Source organism: Cotesia glomerata, linkage group LG6 (genome assembly GCF_020080835.1).
Source record: "Cotesia glomerata isolate CgM1 linkage group LG6, MPM_Cglom_v2.3, whole genome shotgun sequence".
Classification (NCBI taxonomy): domain Eukaryota; kingdom Metazoa; phylum Arthropoda; class Insecta; order Hymenoptera; family Braconidae; genus Cotesia; species Cotesia glomerata.
The window spans coordinates 4541075-4568858 of NC_058163.1; the positions used below are offsets into that span (position 1 = coordinate 4541075).

A 27784-nucleotide genomic window follows, 5' to 3' on the forward strand; every position below is an offset into this window, starting at 1 on the left:
AAACATTTTATTTATTGCTTAGCTGAATTACAAGTACTTTAGCATATAAAAACCTTTTTTTAACAAATTCTCATTAAAAGTTTTCACAAAAGTTCGGTTTATTATTGTAACTTTTAAATTGTTACCTTTAAGAGAATATACAATGAATACTTTTTTTATAGATCATACCATTTCCAATTAATTATTTTTTATCAACTTTTGAATCAGAGCGATAGTTTTCAAGATATCATTAATTAATCATTAACGGAGAAAATTAAATAATAGCAGTTACTACCTACTTATGGTGAAAATTTTTACCATCAACCCGATAGTAATGAATACTATCTAGATGATTGTAGAAATCATATTTATAATAATTGTTACAATCTTGTATGTTAACTAGAGTTAATTACTATTATCATTCTAAATGGTTATATTTATAATTTATGATGGTAACAGTTACCATCAGGAATAATAACAGAGACTATCTAAGGTAGTAAGTAGAATTTAAACATCAGCGTTTAAAAATCACGGTCAAAAACGTAAATATATACGGAAAGAAAAATATAGATATTATTCCTGTAAATTTATGGGATTATTTCTTATACTGACTATAGAAACGATTATTATGATTATGGGAATGATTCCTATAATATTAGGAAGTGTTCTTAGAATTTATAAGATCTTTTCCAATAAATATAGAAATAGTTCTCATACAAATTATGGGAGTGCTTCCTATATTTACAAGAATTTCCATAATTTATAGAAATCGTGACTTGTAAACTATAAATAAATAAATTTTGCTTTATTAAATAATGAATTTTGTTAAATTGCACTGCACTTTCTTAAATATTGAAGTTTTAAAAGATATAAGCTCATCCCGATGTTACACTCATCAAGAGCTTTCATTTGAGTACCCACATGCATTTTGATATATTTTTCATATATACATATATATAATATATATAAATATATGAAAAATTCATGTGGGTACTTAAATGAAAGGTCTCGATGAGTGTAACATCGGGATGAGCTTATATCTTTAAAAATGTCAATAGTACGCAAGATACAAGGTCATTTCGTCGTTTTGTATCTAGAGATAGAGCATTTTCAAATGCAGTATAAATACTTATCGGTGAGAATGATATAAAGCTTTGAAAAGGCACAAATTCCAGTCAAGACCTTTGCAGTGACACTAAAAATTAAAAGTTTCCATGCTATTATGAAAATCATTCCAATATTATCATGGAAACTATTTCTATAGCAGTATAGGAAAAATTTTTATACGATTATGAGAACTATTCCCAAAATTACCTATAATTTTCTATAGGAAAAGTACCTATAATTTTCTCTGTGTGTACTGGAGAATTATTGAATTTTCGATCAATTTTCTCATAGAATTCAATAATATTTACTATCTTTGATAGTAAATATTATCATCTTGATAGTAAATATTACCATCCTGATAGTAACTGCTATCATCCTGATTGTAATTAGTACTAAAAAAAGTGGTAGCTGTTATCATAAAAAAATAATAACACTAACCATCTTTGCATTGAAAAATGTTGTAATCATTTTAGCTGATTGGAGTTACAAATTTAGTATAATAAACCCAATCATTTAATTTTCTCCGTGAATAATTTCAAAATTCCGTTCATTTTCATATCTTTGAAACTATTGTTTTTAGAAAAAAATACAATGAATACTTTTTTGTAGTGCACAAAATTTTAAATTAATTTTACTTGAATAAATTTTCAATAAAATCAACATTTTTTGAATTATAATCAATTAACTATCACTACAAATTAAGAAAGGTTGTTCAAAATGAAACGAAACTTGAGAATAATTTTTCCATTTTATAAATATGTTACTCTATTCGAGTAGCAGTACTGGATGGCCTTTTAAAGAAAGTAAATAATTAAGAGGTAGAATAAAAAAATGTAGATAATAGGACAAAAGAACAGGGAAATGACCATCGAATTACGAGATCCATTTTATCTCGGCATTATTGTGTCCGGATCCTTTGAATAATTTAAGAATTAAGACGGAACTTTAGTAAAAGACTTTGGGCTGGGAGACGAGCAAAAGAATATAATGCCCGATATATAATAAAGAGTTTAAAAAATAATAAAGAAAGAATTGAAGAAAGAATAAAACACTGGGAATAGCTTTAAATGCTGAAGCTTACGGCATTCTAAAAGTTTTACCGACTTTGTCGTTCTATTCGCGCAAAAGCTCCATTAATCCCAGAGCTTTCGACTTTGGGAATTCATTTGCAAAACAAAGCCATTAACTATGCAAGGAAATCGTTGAAATCGAATCGACGATACTTTAAAAGCGCTTCTGAAACTCAATGCTATTGAGTTGTTACTACTGTCAAATAGTCTTAGCAACTTTTACCAGATTCGCTCCATTCTCTTCGACGATCACTTCCTAGATTATTATTCCCATGTTTTTAATTTTTATTCAAAATAACTCACTCGAAGAAGCCTCTCGATTTACGCATTTAAGTGGGGTAAGGTAGAAGCCCGTAAATTATCGGATGCTTGTGCTTCTGCTGCAGCAACTTTTTAACTAGTAGATAGAAGATACCGAGCACAAAGAGAAGAGTATGAAGAGGTACAAAATCTTTAGAAGGAGCAGAGACGCATCATGAAACTTGATGCTGCTCTCCGAGCTTTGGGGCTTCAAATATTTAACGAGTTTACACTCTCTCACCCTCGACCCGTAATAACCTCTTCTGAAAGCTAAATATTACGCAAAAATAAAAAAATCTTTTAAATGTCCTAAGGTTTATTTAGTTTTTTAATTACACCTTATCTGGTGTTGGTTTAAACTCAAGGTATCTCGGTGGGTATTTCTATGAATTAAAAATTGTTCAAATAATTTTTGTTGCAAGATTTATGATCTGTAAAAAAGTATTCCTTGCATTTTTTTTTAATATCAATAGTTTTGAAGATATCGACAAAAAGTGAATGGTTTATGTAAAATAATAAAGAACCTAATTTTTAAAGTTATCTTTGTAGTTTTGAGAAAATTCAGCTTATTGCTCCAAAAAATTTAGTTCTTGATAGAAGTAAATTTTCTTGTCTTGAGAAAATTTCTCTCTTGCTCCAAAAAATTAATATCTCGATAGAAGTAAATTTTAATCCGAACAAAAACAGTTTCACTGTAAAAAAAATCGCGCCAAGTCCACGTTCATAAGACTATTAAGAAAAAAAAAATTTTTTTTTTTCTTTACAAAAAGATATAAAATAGAAAAATTAAAAAATCCAAGTAACCGATATGATTGTATATGATTTTCGGAAATTAAAAAAAATTTTGTTGTAAATTTAAAAATTAAGAAAAAAAGTTTGGAACGTATTTAGTGTGCGTGGTTGCAAAATATTTTACTTTTCATGAAATTCGTAAAATCTATTTACTAGGACTTTTAAAAATTGAAATACACAATGCCGCACGCCAAGTACGTTCTAAAATTTTTTTTAATTTTTAAATTTACAATAAAATTTTTTAATTTCCGAAAATCAAAACAATCATATCGGTTACTTGGAATTTTTAATTTTTCTATTTTTTATCTTTTGTAAGGAAAAAGAAATTTTTCTTGATAGTCTTATGAACGTGGACTTGGCGCGATTTTTACAGTGAAACTGTTTTGTTCGATTTCAGTATTTTTGTAATTATAATAAAAATTTGCAATTGGTACCAACTTAAATCTCAAGTTGGCTGCATTTTTATAGCAAACTATCCCCTTGAAGCTACAGTTTATGTAAAAATAATTACAGCGCACCCTGGCGGGTGTAGATGCAAGCTGTGAAATGTATTTTTAACTGTAGTTTCCCATCTATTGGAGGATTACCATGCATTGTCGAATTACTTAGTCTGTGGCATGTCACTTTTTACATCGAAAAAAAGTCAGGATCGAAATTTTTGAGCTTGCTATAGTTTGTGCTGATAAAATTTAATAATTTCAAGTAGATTAATTGTTATAATTGAATATAATTAATTGGTATCAGTAAAATAAAGTATGAATTACTGTTATAATATAAAATTTAGGAACAAGAAGTACCGTAGAATTAAATAAAATTTTGCAACCTCGAAATACCGTTCTGCTTACAGTAAACACACTCGGTAGTCTGGCGCTCCGTTTACAACGGATTTGAACGGAACTTGGCGCCAGATTCTACCGAATCTGTGGATTAATATTTTTATTGATTAACATGTCAAATGAGAAGATCAAATAATATTGAATCATTTTTTTCATTCAATATGTATAATTGCACGCTAAAATAATATAAAATGGGCATTGAATATTCAAGAGAAAAATTTTCTCAAGGTGAGAAAATTTTTTTCTCAGCTGAAGTAGGTGGCGTTGCTTTCCTAAAATATCTAAAAATCTCGATCAAATATAAAAATTAATTTTATCAAGTATTTATAATAATTTGAATCAAGAAACAATGACTTCTACCAAGAATAGAATTTCAAGAAAAATTTTTACTTCGGCCAACACAACTTCAGTCTTTCTTCAGGCATCCGAAAATTTTCTTGAGCCACGAATTTTGTTCTCCAGTCAAGAAATTTTTCTTTCTGTGTAGAAGGATTTAGTAATAAAATTTTTTATTATACCCATCAATATTATTTGTTACAGTTTAATAAATGATTTCTTCACACGGAAAAAAGAAAACTCGAAAAATTACAGTATAAAATGTAAAATCGGTCCCGTCGTAATTAAAATTAGAAAAATTACAGTTTGAAATAACATTTTTCTAAATTCAATTTTTTAATTTAATATTGAGAGCTCTCAGTGTAAATATTACATTCTACAATATAATTCTTATAAAATCTGTAATAATTATAATCTGAAACTGTAATTTTTCCATCACGAAGCGCCACGTTGCATTATATACTGTAATTTTTCGAGTTTTCTTTTTTTCGTGCAGATAAACAAAGCCTTATTACATCGAAATAAATATTTATTTCCACCAAATAATATTTAGTAACAGGTACTAAATATTTCTTTGGTAAGTATTGTCGGTAGATGGATATGCTTTAATTTCAATGTTTATATGATACATAACCAATTCATTGACTTAGATTATTTTATTCAGCTCGATTTTGGGAGATTTATCAAACTTTTGAAAACATACATACTCCCAATAAATGACTTCTATTTATGTTTTTTCTCAGTTGAGTTTAGTTTACATTTTTCAATTTGTCTATTATTGGCATGTTAAAAACTTGTTTAATTTTAAATTTTATAAATGTCTCAAACAAAAAAATATAATTTAATGAAATTCTTTTCTTTATAATACCTTCTATTTTTACTTAAAATTATTTATTTTTATTATTTTAATATATTTAAAGTTAAAAAGCTAGGTTACACGCTAAAATTAGTTAAAAAATTAATTTCTTTGATACCAATAAATGATTTATTGAGTACCAATAAAAATTTGTTAAATACTGCTAAATATTTATTTGGTGGAACTAAATGGGCTTTAATAAATGATTTAGTACCTATTACTAAATATTTGATAATGAAAGGTTTGTTACTAAATCTTATTAAATAGAACTAAATCCTTCTATCAGTGTATTCTTTGTGTTTTTCTCTAAATTTGATACTTTTGAAGATATCATAAGATGAATCAAATTTTTAAACAGTTAATTGTTCATATCTTAGAAACAATTGGTCTGATTAAAAAATATTTCGACTAAAATTTATAGCAAATTTAATGATCTATAAAAAAGTACTCGTTGCATTTTTCTTTAAAATTGATAGTTTCAATGTAACCGACTAAAAATAAAAATACAAAGGCATAATAATAATTTCCGAGAATCGTAAAAATTAGAACAAAGGAAAATGTTTGCACAACCTGAAAGCGAAATAAATGAAATAAGAGTAAGTATTCATAAATTGGCTGTTGATTTAAATGAAAAAATAATACCGGATGAAAGATTAACGAGACAAACGTTTTTAATGGTTGAGTTAATGGTGACATGTTTGCTAAAGTTATGTGCCTATGACGACATGTCGACAGTGTGTTAATGTTAATACAAGAGCAGGAGTTGATACACGGATGTGTGATGTGCGGTTATATTTATCGACGTTTGAGAATTGGAGATGGTTAAAGATGGAAGGAATCACATAGGCGTCAGCGGCTGTGTCGAGACGTCGTGAAAGATGCAGCTGAGTACGAAAGTTGAGACTAAAAGCGCCCAAGAGAACCGAGTTTAAATAAAGCCCGCATATGTGGGTCAGTCGGTGGTGGCAAGGTATTACGCAAGCATCCAAGTCCATCCTAGTACATCTCAGACAACAAGATATACTTGTAAAACTCCGCCGACAAAACTTTTCTCGGTTAACATCATCATCAAATTATTCTTCCATTATTTAACTTTAACTTTTAGTTTTTATTTTACCCGAACTCCTGCGGACTTTTAATGCTTCTGCTTTATTCATTTACTATTTTATTTTCTCTACTTCGTGTTCTAAGTACCCCGCAGTTTTTATAATATGTTATGGTTAATATTTATGTCAGTTTTATTATCAACTCAGATTAAAACCAGATCATTCTTTAATTACTACATATTTTGGACTAAGACTTATTATTTTTCGCCGATAACTCAAAAACTATTGAGTTAAGGAAAAAATTATTCACGAAAAGAAAATTGAAGGAATTTTCACTATTTTACTATTGTAATTTTTATTAAATAAAATAGTAACGGTGGACTATACTTCTCATTTAATAATTTTTACGATCTACTATTGTAAATTTTATCCAACAAACAAGACCAGCAAGAGACTTAAAAAAAGTTTGGAAAATCCAAAAGTGCACGCCTCATAACGCTCATTTATTTTTTAAGAAAAAATAAATTGTGTAACTGATAAAAAAAAAGAAAATTATAATTAAGTAATTTCTTACAGAGTACTTTTTTTTTTTTAAATATCAGCGCCCTTTTTTCTTGTTATATGCGTACGCAGTCTAAAAAAATCTAGCTTTATCAAGTGGCGCCATAGTTTTCACGTGACAAATAAGAAAAATTCGTTTGTCTTTGTACGGTTATATCGTAATCAATTTTAATAAAAATTCAATTTAAAAAAAAAAATACGTAAACTAGGCTACTGATATGAAATACGGACCCAGTTCATCGCATTCGTAAACTAATAAAAAAGGTCCGGTCTTGAAATATCAATTTGTTCGGGAGTAATCATTGGTACATCCAAAATGGGGTGACATCCGGACGTCCGCGTAAAATTTTTTTCAAAACGTTTTTTTTTTCAAAATAGCTACATGAAATGATTTTAGAAAGTAAAAGATGGTTTGATTTAAGTGATTTCTCCGTGTACATCTACTTATATTATTGTATAAGTGTAATATGGTTGTGATAGAAACATTTAAAGATCACAAAATTGCTTGACTTTGACGAGTCGAGTATATAGCGCTTCGCGCTATGAGGCGTGCAAAAGTTGAATACAATAGAGCAAATTATACAAGATGTGTTAGTTAACTTTACAATTCAACTATTGTAAAAATTGACAGGAGAAATCACTGGAGGTTATATCTCTGGAGGAGAAATCACTGGAGGGAAAGAGATAGGAGGTTGGACTAATTGGTACCTTCGCAGTAGCCGAAAAAAGAATTCGGAATTTTCGCCCTATCCGGGAATCGAACCCAGAACTCTAAGTTACTAGCCAGAGACTCTCCCTCTATGCTATCCGAAGTAAACTACTATTAATGACCTTCAGTATTTACATAAACTCGGAGTCTAGCACTGTGCATGGCCATCACTCACACTAATTGAAAAACATTCCAATTCAACTATTATAAAATTTGATATACTTCTATTGGAAAGATACAGAGGCAGCAGTGGAAATTTTAATCTCTTACTTTTTACAATAGGCATATCGTATTTTTTCTAATCGAATTTAATACAATAATTATTGGGTGAAATTACAGTAGTAAGTTGTAAAATTTCATGAATAAATAGTTAATTTTTTTCTTCAATATTTGACCGTTATTAGTAATGAAGGTATAGTTCAGCTTTACAATAGTTGTACCGTAAATTTTCTCAGATATTTTTTTCCGTGTACACGGAAAAAAGTAAACTGTAAAATTCACCAGGATTCCGGTTAATTTTTATAGTTTCAAACAGTACAGCGGAAATCGAGGTGGCACAAATGTAAATATTACACAGTAAAAAATTTTTCGTCATTGTGTAGAGTGTTAAAATTTGTGAGTTGAATATTACACTTTAGTGTGTGGAATTTATGACTTTCATGTGTTGATTTAATGATGTAACACACTAGAATGTTAAATTTTACACACTAGAGTGTAATATTCAACACACAAATTTTAACACTCTACACAATGACGAAAAATTTTTTACTGTGTACAGAACTTAATGTAGAAAGTGTAAAAGTCTAAAAGTGTAAAAGTGTAAAAGTTTCAAACAGTAAAAATTGCCGTTTCAATTTATAGTCTATACTATGTGGAGAAGGGGAAGGTTTCACACTCGGAGAATTTAACATTTGAAACAGTATAAATTCTACTCTTGAAATATATATATTTTACCAGTCCAAGTTAGTCAATAATTATAGTTCGATTTTTAGCGTTGCGTTTCAAATTTACTATTTTACTTTGTAAATATTGACGTTGCTTGTATTGGAAATTTAGTAACTGTGGTTTATATTTTTTACATATCATGCGATCATTTTTTAGGTACGAAATGATAAATATCAAAGTCAAAATTCTTAATTATTATACTTTAACATTTTCGACTTTCACATAGCAAATATTATTGTTTGAAATAGTATTTTCTTCCATGTAAATAATAAATTGTAGCATTTAAATGATAAATATTATAAATTGATTGTGAAAATCACGATTTTTCTCTATGAAATGATAATTTTTACCAGTTGATCATTACTTATTCTTATTATAAATCGACTATTATTTATTACAGTTTACCTTTTTCCGTGTAGAAGACTTTTTCTATATAGCAAGAAATTCGCTACAAAATTTATTGAACCAATTTTTGATCGGAGCAATTGTTTCAAAGATATGACCAATTAAGCATTTATATAAATTTAAAAATGTGGTCTTTTATTATAGTTTCAATTTCATATTTTTTAAAATAACTTAAAAACTATCAACATTAGAAAAAAATGTTAAGACTTTTTTTGTAGAGCAGAAAATTTGCTACAATATTTGTGCAAAAATTTTTTAATCAGAGCAATAGTTTAAAAGATATGATCAACAGAATATTTAAGTAAGTTCAAAAATTTAATCTATCATTATACTTTTAATTTTATGTTTTTTGAAAGTAACTCAAAAAATAATTTTTAACTTCCCGCTAAGAAAATTGAAAATTTTCAAAAATCGGGAAGTTATTGGTTTTACCCCGTTTTTTGAAAATCGAGTTTTCATCAGATCTTGACGTTTTGAGGTCCTAGGAAGCTTTCCTGACTATTCCCGCGAGGGTGTCACTATGTCTGTGTGTGTGTGTGTGTGTGTGTGTGTGTGTGTGTGTGTGTGTGTGTGTGTGTGTGTGTGTGTGTGTGTGTGTGTGTGTGTGTGTGTGTGTGTGTGTGTGTGTGTGTGTGTGTGTGTGTGTGTGTGTGTGTGTGTGTGTGTGTGTGTGTGTGTGTGTGTGTGTGTGTGTGTGTGTGTGTGTGTGTGTGTGTGTGTGTGTGTGTGTGTGTGTGTGTGTGTGTGTGTGTGTGTGTGTGTGTGTGTGTGTGTGTGTGTGTGTGTGTGTGTGTGTGTGTGTGTGTGTGTGTGTGTGTGTGTGTGTGTGTGTGTGTGTGTGTGTGTGTGTGTGTGTGTGTGTGTGTGTGTGTGTGTGTGTGTGTGTGTGTGTGTGTGTGTGTGTGTGTGTGTGTGTGTGTGTGTGTGTGTGTGTGTGTGTGTGTGTGTGTGTGTGTGTGTGTGTGTGTGTGTGTGTGTGTGTGTGTGTGTGTGTGTGTGTGTGTGTGTGTGTGTGTGTGTGTGTGTGTGTGTGTGTGTGTGTGTGTGTGTGTGTGTGTGTGTGTGTGTGTGTGTGTGTGTGTGTGTGTGTGTGTGTGTGTGTGTGTGTGTGTGTGTGTATGTAAACCTCTTATAACTTTTGAACGGTTGAACCGATTTCATCGCGGTCGGTGCTATTCGAAAGGGCTTTGCCAAACTTAAATTTCCTGTTAATTTGAACCTATTTGGACTGATAGATTTTGAGAAATTTGGAGAAATCTAAAAAAAAATAGGAAAAAAAATTTTTTCTGAAGTGGTTTTTTTGGGATAACTTTTAAACGGCTCAACTGATCGATTCTAAAAACAAATTAGCTCTTAACCTCGAAAAACCACGTCGATTGCCGCCAATCCGGTCGAAATCGGTTGATTCGTTCGAGAGATATCGTGAACGAAAGAAAACGGAAAAAAGTGTTTTTTTGGAGTTACTCCGAGATTTCTAGTTCGACCAATTGAAACTTAGAAATTCTTTATGAGTCTTATAAAACTGCGTAGAATGCTGCCAACCGCGTCAAAATCGGTTCATTCATTCTAAAGTTATTGCGGTTTGAAAATTTAAAAATTGTGTTCTATAAAACCTCTATCATAATTTTGAGCTCAAAGAGCTCAAAACATGGAAAAGGTATCTTTTGAGCTGGGAGAGCTCAAAACAACACACAGATTGTATTTTTGAGCTCGGAAAAAGCGCCCAGGTATTAACGGAATTAGCGGGAAGTTGCAGGGATGACCTTTAGGGTCAACCGTTTTTCTAATTTTTAACTTCCCGCTACGAAATTCGAAGATTTTCAAAAATCGGGAAGTTATTGTTTTTACCCCGTTTTGCAAAAACCGAGTTTTCATCAGATCTCGACGTTTGAAGGTCACAGGAAGCTTCCCTGACTATCCCCGCGAGGTTGTCACGGCGTCTGTATGTATGTATGTATGTATGTGTGTGTGTGTGTGTGTGTGTGTGTGTGTGTGTGTGTGTGTGTGTGTGTGTGTGTGTGTGTGTGTGTGTGTGTGTGTGTGTGTGTGTGTGTGTGTGTGTGTGTGTGTGTGTGCGTGCGTGCGTGCGTGCGTGTGTGTGTGTGTGTGTGTGTGTGTGTGTGTGTGTGTGTGTGTGTGTGTGTGAAAGTATGTGAACCGCTTATAACTTTTGAACGGCTTGACCGATTTCATCGCGGTTGCTGCCATTCAAAAGGGCTTGACCAACCTTAGATTTTGAAAACTATTTGGACCGAGTCAGATTAATAGATTTTGAGAAATCTTCAAAAACTGAAAAAAATTTTTTAAATGTGGTTTTTGGAATAACTTTTAAACAGCTTAATAGTTCAATTCCAAAACTAATCAGCTCTTAACCTCAAAAACCACGTCGATCGCCACCAGTCCGGTCAAAATCGGTTGATTCGTTCGAGAGATATCGTGAACGAAAAAACCGAAAAGTGTTTTTCGGAATAACTCCAAAATTCCTAGCGCGATCAATTCAAAATTTGAGATTCTTTGTGAGGCTTAAAAAACTGCGTCGAATGTTTCTAACCGCGTAAAAATCGGTTTATTCATTCAAAAGTTATTGTGGTTTAAAAATTCAAAAAATAGTGTCTTATCAAATCTCTATCAGACTTTTGAGCTCGAAGAGCTCAAAAACGCCATTGGTGCAGTTTTAAGCGCCTAAGTATGGAATTAGCGGGAAGTTGCAGGGATGGCCTTTAGGGTCAACCGTTTTCCTAATTTTTTTTTGAAAAATTCAAAGAAACTTTTTTTTGTAGACTAGAGAATTTGCACTAACAAAACCCGTTTTAAAGCTCGATATCTCTGATACCCGAACAGTAACCATCAATTGAAAATTTTTCCACCCCCGAAAGCTCTGAAAAGCCCAACGGGATTTAAGAACAAAATAAAAAACGAGCTTACGAAAAGTTTAACGTGTTTATTCCCAAAGATTGTAGCAATCGGATAAAGCTTGAGAAAAAAAATGAGTACCGATCGATGTGTGAATTATCGAGGGTTGTTTCTGCGTGAAATGGTGTTTCGTGACCCGACCCTTGACCTTACGTGACCACCGAGATTCTGATTGGTCACGGTGAAAAAAGTCTCGAAAATCTCCAGTGGTTTCTAAAGAACGCAAACAGTTTATTTATATACTAAAATATTTTAGCCCTCAGTGAATTGAGTCGTCTAATATTTCATCGAATTTGTACTCGATGAAATAACGCTTAAATAAATAATTTATTTTTACGATTATTATTACTGTTTTTATAAATTCAATACTTACGGAATTAATGGCTGTCATGCTGCCAAGACGAGCAGGAGCTGTATCCACTAGCCCGCTGTCACTCTGCAATGAAATAAAAATAAATATTATTTATTTTGTTAATTTTAATTATAATTTTTGTAAACAGCTGCTACGTCAATTTTATTTAATTAACTCAATACTTTTATTAACAAGTTCGCTTTACAATTTCATCATGATTTGCGAACTGAGTGAAAATTGAGTTAAAATTAGTTAGAAAATTTTCTACATGTTACACCTCCCACTGGAAAATAGTCAACAGATAAAACTTCCCGCTTTGAAAATGAATGATTGAAGTTATTCTTTTTTTGGCGCGTTTGAATGAAAGTGAAATTTGTGAGCTGCGCCCGCATTATGTCCCAAAAAAGCGACATAGTATCCACAAAGTATCCAACGAAACGTTGTTATTTTCAAGTTCGATAGAAATACGATTTAATATGAAATATATTATTCATATTAATAATCAATTCTAAAAAATGGTCAACTAAATATTTTAGTTTTTATTTAACTTGGTAATAATTTCTTTTAAATTCATATTTTTTTAAAAATAATAATAATTTCGTGAATTAAAATATTTGAACTAAAATATAAATATTGTAGTACCTATTATATTTAGATATTTTTTTTTTTGAGTTCATAATTTTTTAATATAGACTTAACCATTTTGTTTGTCGAATCTAGTATTTCTATCCATATTTTTTTAAATTTATATTATAAACCATTTTAACAATTTTCCGGAATTTTATTGGAAACAAAATCTAGTTTTTTACTACAATATTTGTGAGTCTATTAATTCATGTAATTAATATTATTTTTGAAAAAATATTAATTAAAAAGATCTTATCAATACGTTAAATAATAAATAAAGAAATGAAATAAAGAAACATATATTTTAACTTAATAATTAAAATATTTTATAATTATCAATTATAAACTATTGATACTTTGCAACTCTAAAATTAGTTGATTCACAAAAATCTTAAATATTATTGAAATAAATTTATATAATAATTGATGATGTTATATTTATACGGTATAGCTAAATTTTTACTGTAATTAAACCTTTTTGATTGTTTTTAATATTTTTCTTCTATCATTTTTTGATTTTTTTTCTTCAAAATTTTTTTTCTTGTGCTAAAGAATTATAACTTCTGACTCGTGTATATAAGTACACACACTATTTTTTTTTTTTTTTTTTAAGTAAGAAGTTATTTCGATTCGATTTCAAGAATAAAATTTAATTAACCAATTTAAAATCGAGCGTTTAAAATTTATAGTGATTTAAAAATTTCTAAATAATTGTCTCTAAAATTTTTTTAGTAGCAAAAATTAAATTGTCACTAATAAATCGAAAAAATACATAAAGTGACAACAGTTACAATTAAAATTACGGATAATAAAAAAAAAATAATCGGATTAAAATAATAACTGAAAATTAAATAGCAAGTGATTGTTTGACTGAGGACAAAGCTCGGAGCTTTCTCTGAATTATCAATCGCAGAATTATCTGAAGTTTCAGTCAGATTGTTAATTAAAATTGCACGAGTAAAATGTTCTTATAGGATAAAGCGGTGAGCGGGTTCGTCAAATTAAACCATTAATTATTAGAGACTTCACCGCACGGCACAGGTGGTCTCGGATCGAACTGTCGGATGGTGGTATAGATAAAAATTTGAAATAAAAAACCTGATCCTCTTATATCTATATATAATATCTATTATGTCTGACAATTTATTTATCGGTAGGTGAACTACTAGTTGAATAAATGAAAAAAGTAATGCCGCAAGAAATCCATTAGTGAGGAGGTATTTAATTTTCTCAGTTTTAGGATATATATTACTTCAAGTATTAATGGTATAGTATTAGGTTCTTTTTCATCGTCTATTAAAATTCTATTAATAATAGATAGATCTATTAATAATAACGAAAAATTGTATTGTTAGTTATTACAAAATTTTAGAAATTACAAAATCAAGGAAAATCGCTCTTGATCATCAATACAGGATTTTCACAAAAATGTCAATAATCCATTGAAATTCTATTAGACTATTGAAATTCCATTATTGATGGAAAAATTCTATCAATTATAGAAAATGATACTAATTAATGAGCATAGCATTTTTTTATGAAAATTCTAATCTATTAAAATTCTATTAATCCATTAAAATTCTATTATTAGTAGACTATTCTATTAATATTGGAAAATGTGACTAGTTGATCAATATGACATTTTTAACAAATTTGTAAATGATCTATTAAAGGTCTATTAGTTCTTTATTATTTGAAACATCCTATCCATTAAAATTCTATTATTAATAGAAAATTCGATTATTAATAAAAAATTCTGTTATTAATAGAAAATTTCATTTTTATAGAAAATGATATTTGACAAACATAACTTTTTTTTAGGAAAATTCTAATCTACTAAAATTTCATTAATCCATTAAAATTCCATTATTAATGGAAAATTTAATAGATACAAAAAAAAGTTACTAAATGATAAAAATCAAATTATTTATATAAATTTTAATCCTTTTTGAAATTCTCTCAATCCATTAAAATTCTATCGTTGATAGAAAATTCTGTTTTTAATAGAAAATAATACTTGACTCACATAACTCATTTTTAGGAAAATTCTGATCTACTAAAATTCCATTTATCGATAAAAATTCCATTATTAATGGAAAATCAAATAAATATAAAAAAATGTTACTAATTGATAAAAATCAAATTATTTATATAAATTTGAACCCTTTTTCAAATCGTCTCAATCCATTAAAATTTCATTTTATATAGAAAATGATACTCGATTAAAATAATTTTTTTTTTAATGAAAATTCTAATCTATTAAAATTCTATTAATCCATTAAAATTCCATTATTAATAAACTATTCTATTGATATTGAAAAATGAGACTAATAGATCGATATGACATTTTTAACAAATTTTTCAATTATCTATTAAAAGTATATATTCGTTAAGTATATTATTAGTTTATCATCATTCCAAGCATTCTATCCATTAAAATTCTATTATTGATAGAAAATTCTATTATTAATAAAAAATTCTGTTATTTATAGAAAATTTCATTTTTTATAGAAAAAGATACTTGACCAACATAAATTTTTTTTCAGGAAAATTCTAATCTACTAAAATTCCATTAATCCATTAAAATTCTATTGTTAATAGAAAATTCTGTTTTTAATAGAAAATTTTATTTTTTATAGAAAATAATACTCGACTAACAAAACTTGTTTTAAGAAAAATTCTCATCTACTAAAATTCTATAAATCCATCAAAATTCCATTATTAATGAAAAATTGAATAAACAAAAAAAAATGTCACTATAAATAAAAATAAAATTTTTAATAAAAATCTCAACTTTTTATTGAAATTTTCTCAATCGATTAAAAAAACTCGATAATTTTTCAAACAAAGGAAAAAAAGCTCAGCTAGTAGTTTCGGTCTGTAGCTGCCATAGTTGACTGTGTAAATAAAATAGCTGTTGAAATGTAGACATGTTACAAGCATCTTTCCACACTAACGATCCCAATAAATAATTAGCGATACAATGTAGTCCTCGGAATAATAAAGCCGGCGTACTAAAGCTCAAGCTCAAACTCTCAAGCTCTATATTCCAGCATACTTTTAATTTACAAGTGCACTGAGGAAATAATATTACAAGATTTTAGTTGGGAATGTATCAGCAAAAAAGTTAGCTCTTGAGCTCGAGACTGCTAGAGTAAATCATTAGGATGCTGCAAGAACGAGAGAGCATAGAAATGATATTAAACTTGACAAGACAAAGAAACCTCTTATTTCTTACTTCTTACTGCTTGCTTCTTATTCTTATTTTCTTTACTATTCCCGTTTTACCAGCATCTACTTCTACGAGATATTAACTATTTCGATCTCTCTAAATTAGACTAAACTTTAACACTCACAAAGGCTGTGTAGCGCAATGGTCAATAAAATTTTCATTTAACGACAGACCGCTTGCCAGAGAATCCATCTTGTAGTAAAACGAGGCATTAGTTAACTAAAGACCACTATAAACTAGTCTATGTTCTATATATGTTTTCCTTGTTTCACTTTTCGTTGTGCTTGCAGTTGTAATTGTGCATGTGATTTTCAAGGAAACAAATCTATGCCTGTCTTTTGTTATAATGTACATTTTTAATAATTTAAAATTATGGCTGATCTCATCAAAAATTTTTTTTAAATGATTAATTGCGATTTTAACATAAAAAGTATTTATAATAGCTTTTAATGCAGATTTTTCAAATTTTTCAAATTTTCTTAGAGGGACAAACACGATAACTTTTGAAAAAATAAATTTTTCAACTCAATTTATTTTTTAATCACCTCATCTGCCTTAAAGGAAAATACGGATTGAAAATTGCAGCTTAATGTTGTTTTGTTCCATTATAATTAATTTTTGTTCGGCTGGCAGTTGGAGAAATTTTATTTCCTTTGAGCAGTCATATAGAAAAATTTATTTGTAAATAGAGCTTCAAGACAGCTGATACTGTACTGTAAATAAAATTTTTTATAATTTATTTGTAATTAAGTTATTAAAATTATTTTTTTAATTCATGCTTATAGTTTAAAGCGAATAATTGCTATTTTTACGTAAAAAAGGGGTTTTAATGCACAGAAAAAAAGATTCACTTGAGCCCAGAAAATATTTTTCTTCCTAGTTATTTTCTTGAGCGAAAAAAAAAATGTTTTTTTGACACAAGAAATTTCGCTTATTCCAACAAAATTAACTCTCTTGCTTTAAGAAATACGTATCTTGATTCAAGAAAAATTATTTAAATCAAGAACATCTTGTTGTTTTGTGAAAATTCAGCCTCTTGCTTCAAAAAATTTAGTTCTTGATAAAAGTAAATTTTTTTGTCTTGAGAAAATTTCTCTCTTGCTCCAAAAAATTAAATATAAAGATAGAAGTAAATTTTTATTGACTAACATGTCAAATGGGAAGATCAAATAATATTGAATCATTTTTTTTCATTCAATATGTATAATTGCACGCTAAAATAATATAAAATGGGTGTCAAATATTCAAGAGAAAAATTTTCTCACGGTGAGATAATTTTTTTCTCAGCTGAAGTAGGTGGCGCTGCTTCCCTAAAGTATCTAAAAATCTTGATCAAATATAAAAATTTATTGTATCAAGTATTTATGATAATTTAAATTACGAAAAAATTACTTCCACCAAGAATAGAATTTCAAGAAAAATTTTTACGTCGGCCAATACAACTTCGGTCTTCCTTTAAGCACCCGAAAATTTTCTGGAGCCAAGAATTTTGTTCTCCAGTGAAGTAATTTTTCCTTCTGTATGGCTTGTAGTGTAGATTTTTCAAATTTTTTTAGAGGGACAAACACGATAACTTTTGAAAAAATAAATTTTTCAACTCAATTTATTTTTTAATCCCCTCATCTATCTTAAAGGAAGTTACGGATGAATAATTGCAGCTTAATATTGTTTTGTTTAATTATAAATAATTTTTATTCAGCTGGCGGAGAAATTTTCTGTTTTTGAGTAACCATATAGAAAAATTTATTTGTAAATAGAGCTTTAAAACAGCTGATACTATGCTCATTGTATTTTCTGGCTGAACAAAAGTAAGGTAAAAGCCCCAATTATTGACGCTATAAGAGACGAAGTTATGATTTCATTTTTTTTAAGCAATCAAATACAAATATCGTTGAATTTTGTTTGTGGTAATGTCTTAAGTAATGTTTTAACCAATCAATTTCTTTTTTTAAAATGATAATCAGTAATATTTACTAATTAATTTTAAATAATTAAATAGATGATCTGGATATACCAATTATTGACGGGTTAAAAAACTGATTGATCTAAATATTGACGTACCGTAACCCCAATTATTGACGCCCCTACTGTGCATGCATTGAATCATTTGGTTATATTCTTGTTTATCAAAACTTAATATAAAGTAATCAATATTATTAAAGTTAATTAATAATAATTTCCATGAATGATTAATTATTATTAAAAATATAACAATTTATTCAAAAACTTATTTAACACCAAAACACGCCGAGTTATTCGACAGTTAAAAGCCTTGAATATAATTGCGTAACGTATTTTATACTTAAAAAAAAGGCGTCATAGCGCTGTCGACTGGCTGTCAATATGGGATTCACCATGAAAATTATGAACTAGTTATTGACTCCCATTATTTAAATATTATAAAACATACAATTAATTTCGATTATTTAATTTTATAAATATTTCATATATTGTTAATTAAAAAAAAAAATAGACCATATAATTACATGAAAAAATTAATTTAAACTCGGCAGTTAAAAAAAATCTTTTTGTAACCAAAGTTGTTAAGAAAATAGACGCTCGTAAGCTGATTTGATGAACTGGTGCTAACTTTATTTTTTTTCAATAATTAATATTTAATATTTTGAACTGAAAGTGATTTTTTTCAATTTTTTAATTAATTAGAATTTAATAAAAATTTATTTGATCGTTATTCTTATTACAGATAATTTTATATATTTAAAAATAATTTAGGGTGTCAATATTTAGACCCCCGTCAATAATTGGGGCTTTTACCTTAATACAGTCTTTAATTGATCTTTTTTCATGATTCACATCGGAACAGAAAAGTGTTTTCAATTCGTATGAAAACTAATACTACCCGCGGAAAAAATTTAAACAAGCTTTGAAATTTAATTGTAAATAAAATAAATTCTAATTTATTCATTTTATTCATAATTAACCTAAATTGTTTTTTATTAACGTTTGATAAAAATATTAAAAAATTGAAAATAGTTTTAAAGTTAACACTATATTTAAATTCTACTTTGATCAATTTATTTATGACAGCGCTTTAGGCACGCACTGTATTTACCAAACTTTTCCCATTATTATTATAACTATTCATTAATAACAAAATGTTAATGAATGCTGATTATTCAGTTATATTTCAAAAAGAATCCCATTTTAAAATCTAAATTCAAAACTTTTTATTCAAACTTGATAATACCAAGTTGTTTGAGAGCTTTTACAGCCATCACAAATATACGAGTACAAATTGCGGTAATGTCGAATGGGAAACGTTCTTGGTTAGTCGGAATACGAAATACATACCAGGTATAAAGGATACCTCGCTACATCTACATATATATATATATATATATATATATATATATATATATATATATATATATATATATATATATATATATATACATATTCCTATATGTAGATACAAAATGAGGGAACGAGAAAGATGGGCGATTTAGCCGCGGGCGTACGTCGTAAAGCGAATTATGACTCTCACGTAATTTACGGTCTGGATAGATATAACTACTCGGTCCCTCGTGGATATACGCCGCACCTGTATCAGGTATCTCATACATATATCATCACATACATACGAACAAACTTTAGAGAAAAAATCAATGTGATGTTGTATTGTCGTTCCGAGCATGCAAGTGAGGGGGTGTCACGTTCTTGTGATTTGTTCCAATCGTGACTTTGCTAAAGAACGGCCTTTGTACGTTTCCTTGGTCCACACTTACACATCTATGACCAGTAGAATCTTAATTTTAAACTAGGAAACTGACGTCCTGCAATGACACTGTAGATCGTCAGTAGAAATTTACTGTTAATTTCGTTTTAAAAATTATTTTACTGTATCATAATTATTTTACTGTATCATAATCTAGGGCAATGTTTTATCATTTATTTTTAACAGCAATACTAATTAAAGTTTATTGAAGTAAAATTTACCGGACAAAAAATTAAAAAATTTATGCAGCTTACCGCACACAGAAATATTATTGGACACATTAATTTTGAAGGTTTTATATTTTGGAAAAGATTTTAGATTTGCTTTATTATGCCAAAGCCTAATGGCCGAATGGCAAACATAAAAAATACAGACATAATTAAGGGTACATCATATTTACATACAAAAATACTGAAAAGTATACAATTTGAGTGATAATAAACAATATTGACTAGTATCATTATTATTAATCTTAATAGTATTTGCTATAGTAACTTTAATTTTATATAATCTATTCTAAATTTAAAAATGAATAAGATGAAAAGAAAAAAAAAACATCATCTAAATTTAACCAATTTGCTAAACAGCTTAATAAAATTTAGTAAGTAACATTAAAGTTTAAATAAATGAGTGTTGTTAAATGTCCAGATTGAATAAGGGGTCATACATCTTATTGTAAAAAATCTCCAAGTTCACAGATTTTAGTTTAATAAGATTGAATATTTAATTAATTTTTGAGACTTAATTTATTTTTAAGGTTATTTTACTTGAAAATATATACAGAATAATAGCTAATTGTGAAAAAAACAATGAATTTCATTAAAGTACATATTTACAAATAATATTTAACTAATTGGATAAAATTGAATTATAATGATAATTGTATAAAAGTGTTGTTAGAATTGATAGTAATTGAGCAAAAACTGATCACCGAAACGAGTAATTTTTTGCACCAAGACTTATTTATCTTTCGCCGATAACTCGAAAACCATTGAGTTAAAGAAAAAATGATAAAACCTTTTCTATTGAGCAGAAAATTTGCTACAAAATTTATAAAAGCAATTTTTGATCAGAGCAATTGTTTTAAAGATATGAGTAATTAAGCATTTTATATAAACTCAAAAATTTGGTCCTTTATTATAGTTTCAATTTCATGTTTATTTGAAAATAACTAAAAAACTATTAATTTTATAAACAAATGTCATGACTTTTTTTGTAGAGCAGAAAATTTGCTAAAATGTTTGTTTGAAAAATTTTTTATCACAGCAGTAGTTCGAAAGATATGATCAATAGAATATTCAAGTAAGTTCAAAAATTGAATCCATCATTATTCTTTCAATTTTATGTTTTTCGGAAATAACTCAATAACTATAAATTTTTTATTAATTGTATAAAAGTGTTGTTACAATTAATTGTAATTGAGCAATAACTAATCACCAAAATGTGTAATTTTCTATACAGCTGAGAAGTTGAGAGCGATTGCAGTGCCGCCCTAAAGACGGTGGATAATTCTGGTACTTAGATCAATTTTTACTGGTAAGTCTGATTAATTATTTAGTAACTTTAATAAGAACATTAGCTTTTACTGTAATCTTTTAAAGAATAATTAATAATTTCAATTTTTTACCTTTATTATTTTCAACCTTAATAATACATTAAAAATTAATGGCAGCTTTCTATATTTTTTTCCATTTACTTCCTCGGTAATTTTAAAAGTATATTTCTTGCCATGTAGGTACCATTAGTACTATCACCACCCTCTATCCCTCCTGAGTACGAAAAATAAATGAGTGTAAAAAAGTACGTCGACTTGTAAATGTTTAAAGTTTGATCCAAAGTTTCCAACACAGATGCGCTGATATACATCAGCTTCTCGAAATATAAGAACAGAACAAGAACAAGAAGTAGCTGAAAAAAATATGAGAATTGCTTCAGGGACAAGTTGTCGTAGAGGACGCTGAGAACGGGCTACCGCGTGTTGAACACTTGCCAAATCGGTTATGCTCGAATAAATTTTCGTGTCAAACTCAAAGACGAAAACTACCATCAACTATTCTTTTGAATATCTTGATAATTAATGTCTGCAATGGGCCAATAATGAATAACGACTGATGAATGCAGTGACCATTGGTAGCGAGCTGGAGGGTCAGGTTCCAGCTCCGTCCAGTGTAATAATATTATTTCCGAGCGAAGAAACTTTAAAAGTAGAGTTTCTCTGGTCGAGTATAGCGGTTTGGTTTCTGGGAGCAACCACCATGCAGTGATCGATATTTCCTCCGGCTCTGGCTCTGGCTTAGCATCCACTCGGTCCAGTCGAGTCCAGTTTAGTTGAGAATACACCGAGTAGAATCCCAAACCATCCATGGATCTTTCATAGGGAGCTTGCGCAACTCAAGCCTCTTTGTGATGTAGATCATCAGAGTACTGCTGGTTGGTCCTACTGCTACTGCTACTGCTTAAACTTTTGAGACCGTGGCTTTCCGTTAACGATGTCGAGTTGTCCACAGTAAATTCAACAAAACTTGGATCAATATTCACGCAAACAACTTCTGCTTTTAAATATCCTCTACTATTGCTGCTCTAATAATATATGTAATTAGGGGAGTAAAGAAAATCTTTCCTACTGTTTATTTAGATGATAAAATAAGTTTTTAGTTAGATTTAGTATAATTGGAAGGTCTTGACCTCAATTTGTGCTTTTTAAAGGTTTCATTTGCATTTTAGCGATGGTTGATTTATTACGATTAATTTTCAGAGGAATTTTAGATAGATTATAATTTCAAGCACGATTAAATTTATTTATTTATTTATCTTTGTGCCGTTGTATATCATATACAGTAGCGCTCAAAAGTATTTTGACAAATATATTTAATGGTTGAATTAAAAATAAATATGAAACACAATAATGATTTATTTATTTTTTTAACAGCTTTTGAATAATCTACACAATAGTGTCAAAGTGATCCTTGCTTGTAACAAAAGAAAGTTTAATTTTTTAAATATTAGGAAAATGGTTGCTCAAAAGTATTTGAAAAAAACTGATGTATAATGTTGTCAAAATACTTCTGAGCGCTAATGTAATTAATAATTTTGTCTCCGGTGCATTTATATGATAAAATAAGTTTTGTAAATTAAATTTAGTATCATTGGAAAGGTCTTGTGTGTGTGTGTGTGTGTGTGTGTGTGTGTGTGTGTGTGTGTGTGTGTGTGTGTGTGTGTGTGTGTGTGTGTGTGTGTGTGTGTGTGTGGTCTTGACCTGAATTTGTGCCTTTTCTATGTTTCATATGCTTTTCAGCAATAGTTAATTTATTGTAATAAGTTTTCGAAGTAGTTATAAATAGATTAGAATTTCGCGATAAACAAAATTTGTTTATTTATTTATTTTGTTTTGTACAAGTCAATGTGGTTATATGTCAAAAATTAATTTATCTAATTAAGAGACTAAGAAAAAGTTTTTAACTGGTATATATTTATCGTGAATTAGGTTTGATATTTTTTCAGCGATAGTCATTTATGATTTGAATAATTGAGAGGGTAAGAAAAATCTTGTGACGAGCATATTATTATTTTTAAAGTAATTTTTATAGTTTAATTTGGTATCATCAGAAAGGTCTTGATAAGAATTAGTTCCTTTTGGTTGTGTATATTTTTTAGTAGTCAATATTTTATATCCAGTTTTTGAAGGAGTTTTTATTAGTTTGTTGGTTCTATAAACTTATTTTGTCACGATTGTTTATTAAATTATTTGTGATTCATCCTGGGATTTCACTATTATTTTTAATATTTATTCAAAAAGTTTCAAATGCTTCTTAGCAATAACTAATTCATTATGATTAATTTTCGGAGTAGTTATAAATAGATTCGAATTTCGTGATAAACAAAATTTGTTTGTTTATTTATTTTGTTTTGTACATGTCAATGTGGTTATGTGTCAAAAAATTAATTTATATTATAAAGAAACTAAGAAAAATTTTTTAACGGGTGTATCTTTATCGTAAATTGGGTTTGATATTTTTTCAGCGATAGTAATTTATGATTTAAATATTTGAGAGGGTAAGAAAAATTCTGTGACGAGCATATTATTATTTTTAAAGTAATTTTTATAGTTTTATTTGGTATCATCAGAAAGGTCTTGATAAGAATTAGTGCCTTTTGGTTCTATAAATTTTTTCCGTCAGATTTGTCCATTAAATTATCGGTAATTGATCCTGTGATAGCTCTATTATTTTTAAAATTCATTTAAAAAGATTAAAAAGTACCCAAACTATGTATAGTGTCATACATATCAAAAAATCATCTAGCCAAAATTTTCTTATTCATAATCCGGAAATCTCAGTAGTCGCATAGTAACTGCTGGTTGCTAATAGTTTAGATGATTATAATAATAAGGAAAATTTTGCGACGAACAAATAAAAACTAAATAATGAAAAAGAATTCGAGGCGAAATTATTTATAGAATGATGATAAAAGTAATCTCTCCATTCGTATTTGATATATCAGCCGTTAATTAGACGATGGATTCGGTCGAGGCTGAAATTCATTACTTGTCATCCGGATGACAATGAGACACGTCCAAGTTTCTCGTATTCTGTATAACGGTGTGCTGAGTAGAACGTTATTAACGTCGCGTCTCAGTTTCTCACTTATTATACTACAGTGTACCCCAGATAGCAGTTTCCTTCCGGATATCATTTCACTTCACTCTCACGTCGACGATTCATCCCCTATCCCCTTCATATTCACCACATGTGCCGACAATTCTCTTTAATAATAAATTAACATTTCGCTCCATGTTTCCGTCGTCTACCCAGCGGAAGAAGTAGACTCTTGGTATTACGAATGTCAAAGAATGCTATTGCTAACGTATCAACTATTCACTCTTCACTGTTTACTCTATAAATCATGGATCATGTATCATGATATTGGAGAGTACGGTTGATAGTGATTGATTGTCCATTGTTGGGGTGCCGATGTAAGAACGAGTTTCTCGTTTGGTATTGAAAGACTCTTTGTTGGAATTGAAAAATGTGAAATGGGTTGATCCTAAAGGACCACCTGGAACCTGAAAACGCTCGAAAATTTTCCAATTAGATGATATTTGAGAATTGCTTCAGAAAGCGCATTGGAGACATATTTATAAACTGCGATATCTTTTGAATGCGTCTTTCGATTTTGATCTTCTTGAAGGCATTCGACGCAGTTTTTCAACCACTAAAAGTGTATACATGGTCTTAGAACAGTTGGTTTATAAATTTGATCACTATAGCAGATTTTCTCCAAGAAATTGAAAAATATCAACATTTCTTGAAAGTTCAACTTTGATGTCAAATAATTTTTGAAAGAGTAGGTTTATCAAAAAATAAATAGAGACTTTTTTTTGTAGAGCCTTTAATTCCCTGCAAGAGCATGTTCCGATCGTACTAGGTTGACAATCTGTTAATAAGTTACAGAATTCTAAAGTTTGAAAAAAAAATTTCTGTGTTAATCAAAAGGAAAATAAAAATTTCCAACAATATTTTCGATATATTTGAGTAAAAATTGGAAAAGTGGTTAGCCTTATAGACCTTCTGTACTTTTCCAAAGTTTTTGAGCTTAAAACGCTCGAAAATTCTCCAATTAGACGATTTTTCAGCTCAAAAATCTTTTAATTGTTTCAGAAAGCGCACTATAGAATAAAAACTGCGATATTTTTTGAACGGATACTTCGATTTTGATCTTCTTGACGGCAATCGACGCAGTTTTTCAATCGCTAAAAGTGCATACATGGTCTCAGAACAATTGATTGATAAATTGGATCATTATAGTAGATTTTCCAAAGAAAGTGAAAAAATCTCAACATTTTTTGAAAATTTAACTTTGATGTCAAATAATCGTTAAAGAAGTAGAGTTATCAAAAAATTACTAGACCTTTTTTGTACAGCCATCAATTCTCTATAAAAGTTTGTGCTAGTTGTATGGCAATCCGTCCATAAGTTACAAAGCTCTAAAATTCAGAACAAAATTTTCCGTGTTAATTAAATGGAAAATTTAAATTTCTAACAAATTTTTGATAAATTTGAGAAAAAATTGGAAAAGTGCTTGACTCTGCAGATCTTCTGTAATTTTTCATAGTTTTTGAGCTCAAAAAGCTCGAAAATTTATCAATTAGATGATTTTTCAGCTCAAAAATCTGAGAATTGTTTCAAAGAACGCATTGCAGAATATTTATAAATTGCAATATCTTTTGATTTTGATTTTTTTTTAATCGAATTAAACCCAATAACTTCCCAAAACGGAAAGTTACAATCGTGCGATAATACTTTAGAAAATCCTTAGCACACCTTTGAGTTGACAAATCACAATGCTCTCAATAAAGTTTAATCCATAGAAGCACTAATTAACCTAATTATCGATACACCAATAACTGCTTAAACTTTATCGAAAGTTAGGAGCTATTACTATCGGCGGAAAAGTAACTTGGGATTTAATTAACTGAATTAATTAACCTCCCGGGTTAGGTGTATTAACACAAAGTTATAAATCGAATGGTTATTCTAATGCGATACATAAAGCGACAACTGGGAGGAATTTCCACCCTCCGGAAATGGCCGCCTTTCGACAGGAGTAATAGTAAAGTTAAAGCATTGTCCGAAGTTTACCAGTGACCTGAATGGCTGAAAGGAGCAATGCCATGTATTATTAACAAGGACTAAAAGCCTGAGTCGCTCGAAAAAAGCGCTTTCGTCCCCTCCTTTGCATTCGTCTGAACACCGAGGTGGAAAAGGGTTGGAAGCACTATCGGAAACGGATGCTCCTGCAGGCGCCACCGGAAGTGACCTCGTAATTCTCGTTCTCGGTCCAACCATCAGCCTGAATTATAGGGACGCCCTGTAAACCTTTTGTCCGCTTTTCCTGTCACCGGCAATTCTACTGTCTTTTATGCTCCATTATTTACAGTCTTTGTCTACCAAAAAGTTTATGGCTCTCTTTCTCTGTTTCTCCAACGAGGGTAGCTCCTACTTATCTAAAGAATACTTTGGATCATCTGGAATATTTAATTTACTTTAAAAGCCTCTAGGGAGTTTACCTGCTAACTCCCATACCAGCAATTCCCTCTTCCTCTTCTCCTCTTGCTCCTGGTCTGGTGATTGCATTTAATTACATACGACTCGTGTAAAGCTCCCCAACTTCTGAATATAATACGTTCTGACCTTCCGCAGCCATTGTAACTTGTAACCGCCGTTAGTTTGTTGCTGATGCACTCTAGTGGGTTCATTTAGGTGAGACTGGATTCAGATGAAGGAAGATGTCCTCAGCGATCCATCCGACACTTTGTAACTAAGTACATAGACCACTGAAACCATCAAACGCTAGGTTGAGAATCAATACTGTGCGTCCGTAGTTGATAACCTTTTGTTAAGTATTCTTTCAGAATGATCCAAACTTCTAAAGAAATTAATTCAAAGTGATGCATTTCATAATAAGTAAAAAATTCAGAAAAATTGTCACCGAATTTAATATCATTTTTTATCCAGATGATGATGTTGATGACATCAATCTGTATTTAGACTGTAATGGATTTGATAATAGAGGTACACATTACTACCAATGAAAGATCAATCAAATTATTGTCTGGATGATATTTTCCGGTGAAATAGATCGCAGATTCAATCTTCTGCTTTATAATTATGCACACAGATTATTAAGATCATTTAATGCGAGGTTACAAACAAATACCATGCACCTATTTCTGATTTCAATTCATTGAGAACTTTTTCCAAACAATACAAATTTTGAAGAACTTATTTCCAAGTGATGCATTTCCTAATTAGCAACAAATTCAGAAAAATTGTTACCAAATTTGATGTAATTTTTGATCCAGAAAATGATGATGATGACGTCGAATTGTAATAGAGCTTCTGTAATGGATTTGATGACGAGCGTTCACGTTACTACCGATGGAAGATCAATTAAATTATTGTCTGTATGATATTTCCCGGTGA

The 27784-nt window shown here is 29.4% G+C and overlaps 1 protein-coding gene across 4 annotated transcripts in view; it reads right to left on the minus strand.

Moving 5' to 3' along the window:
• Positions 1–27784, minus strand: part of LOC123267636 — a 302887-nt gene that overhangs the window by 187166 nt on the left and 87937 nt on the right. For all 4 annotated transcript variants that reach the window (XM_044732362.1, XM_044732361.1, XM_044732364.1 and 1 more), the window contains one exon: positions 12229–12291. In XM_044732362.1, the coding sequence (XP_044588297.1) occupies positions 12229–12291 (63 nt within the window). The remainder of the gene's footprint in view (positions 1–12228; positions 12292–27784) is intronic.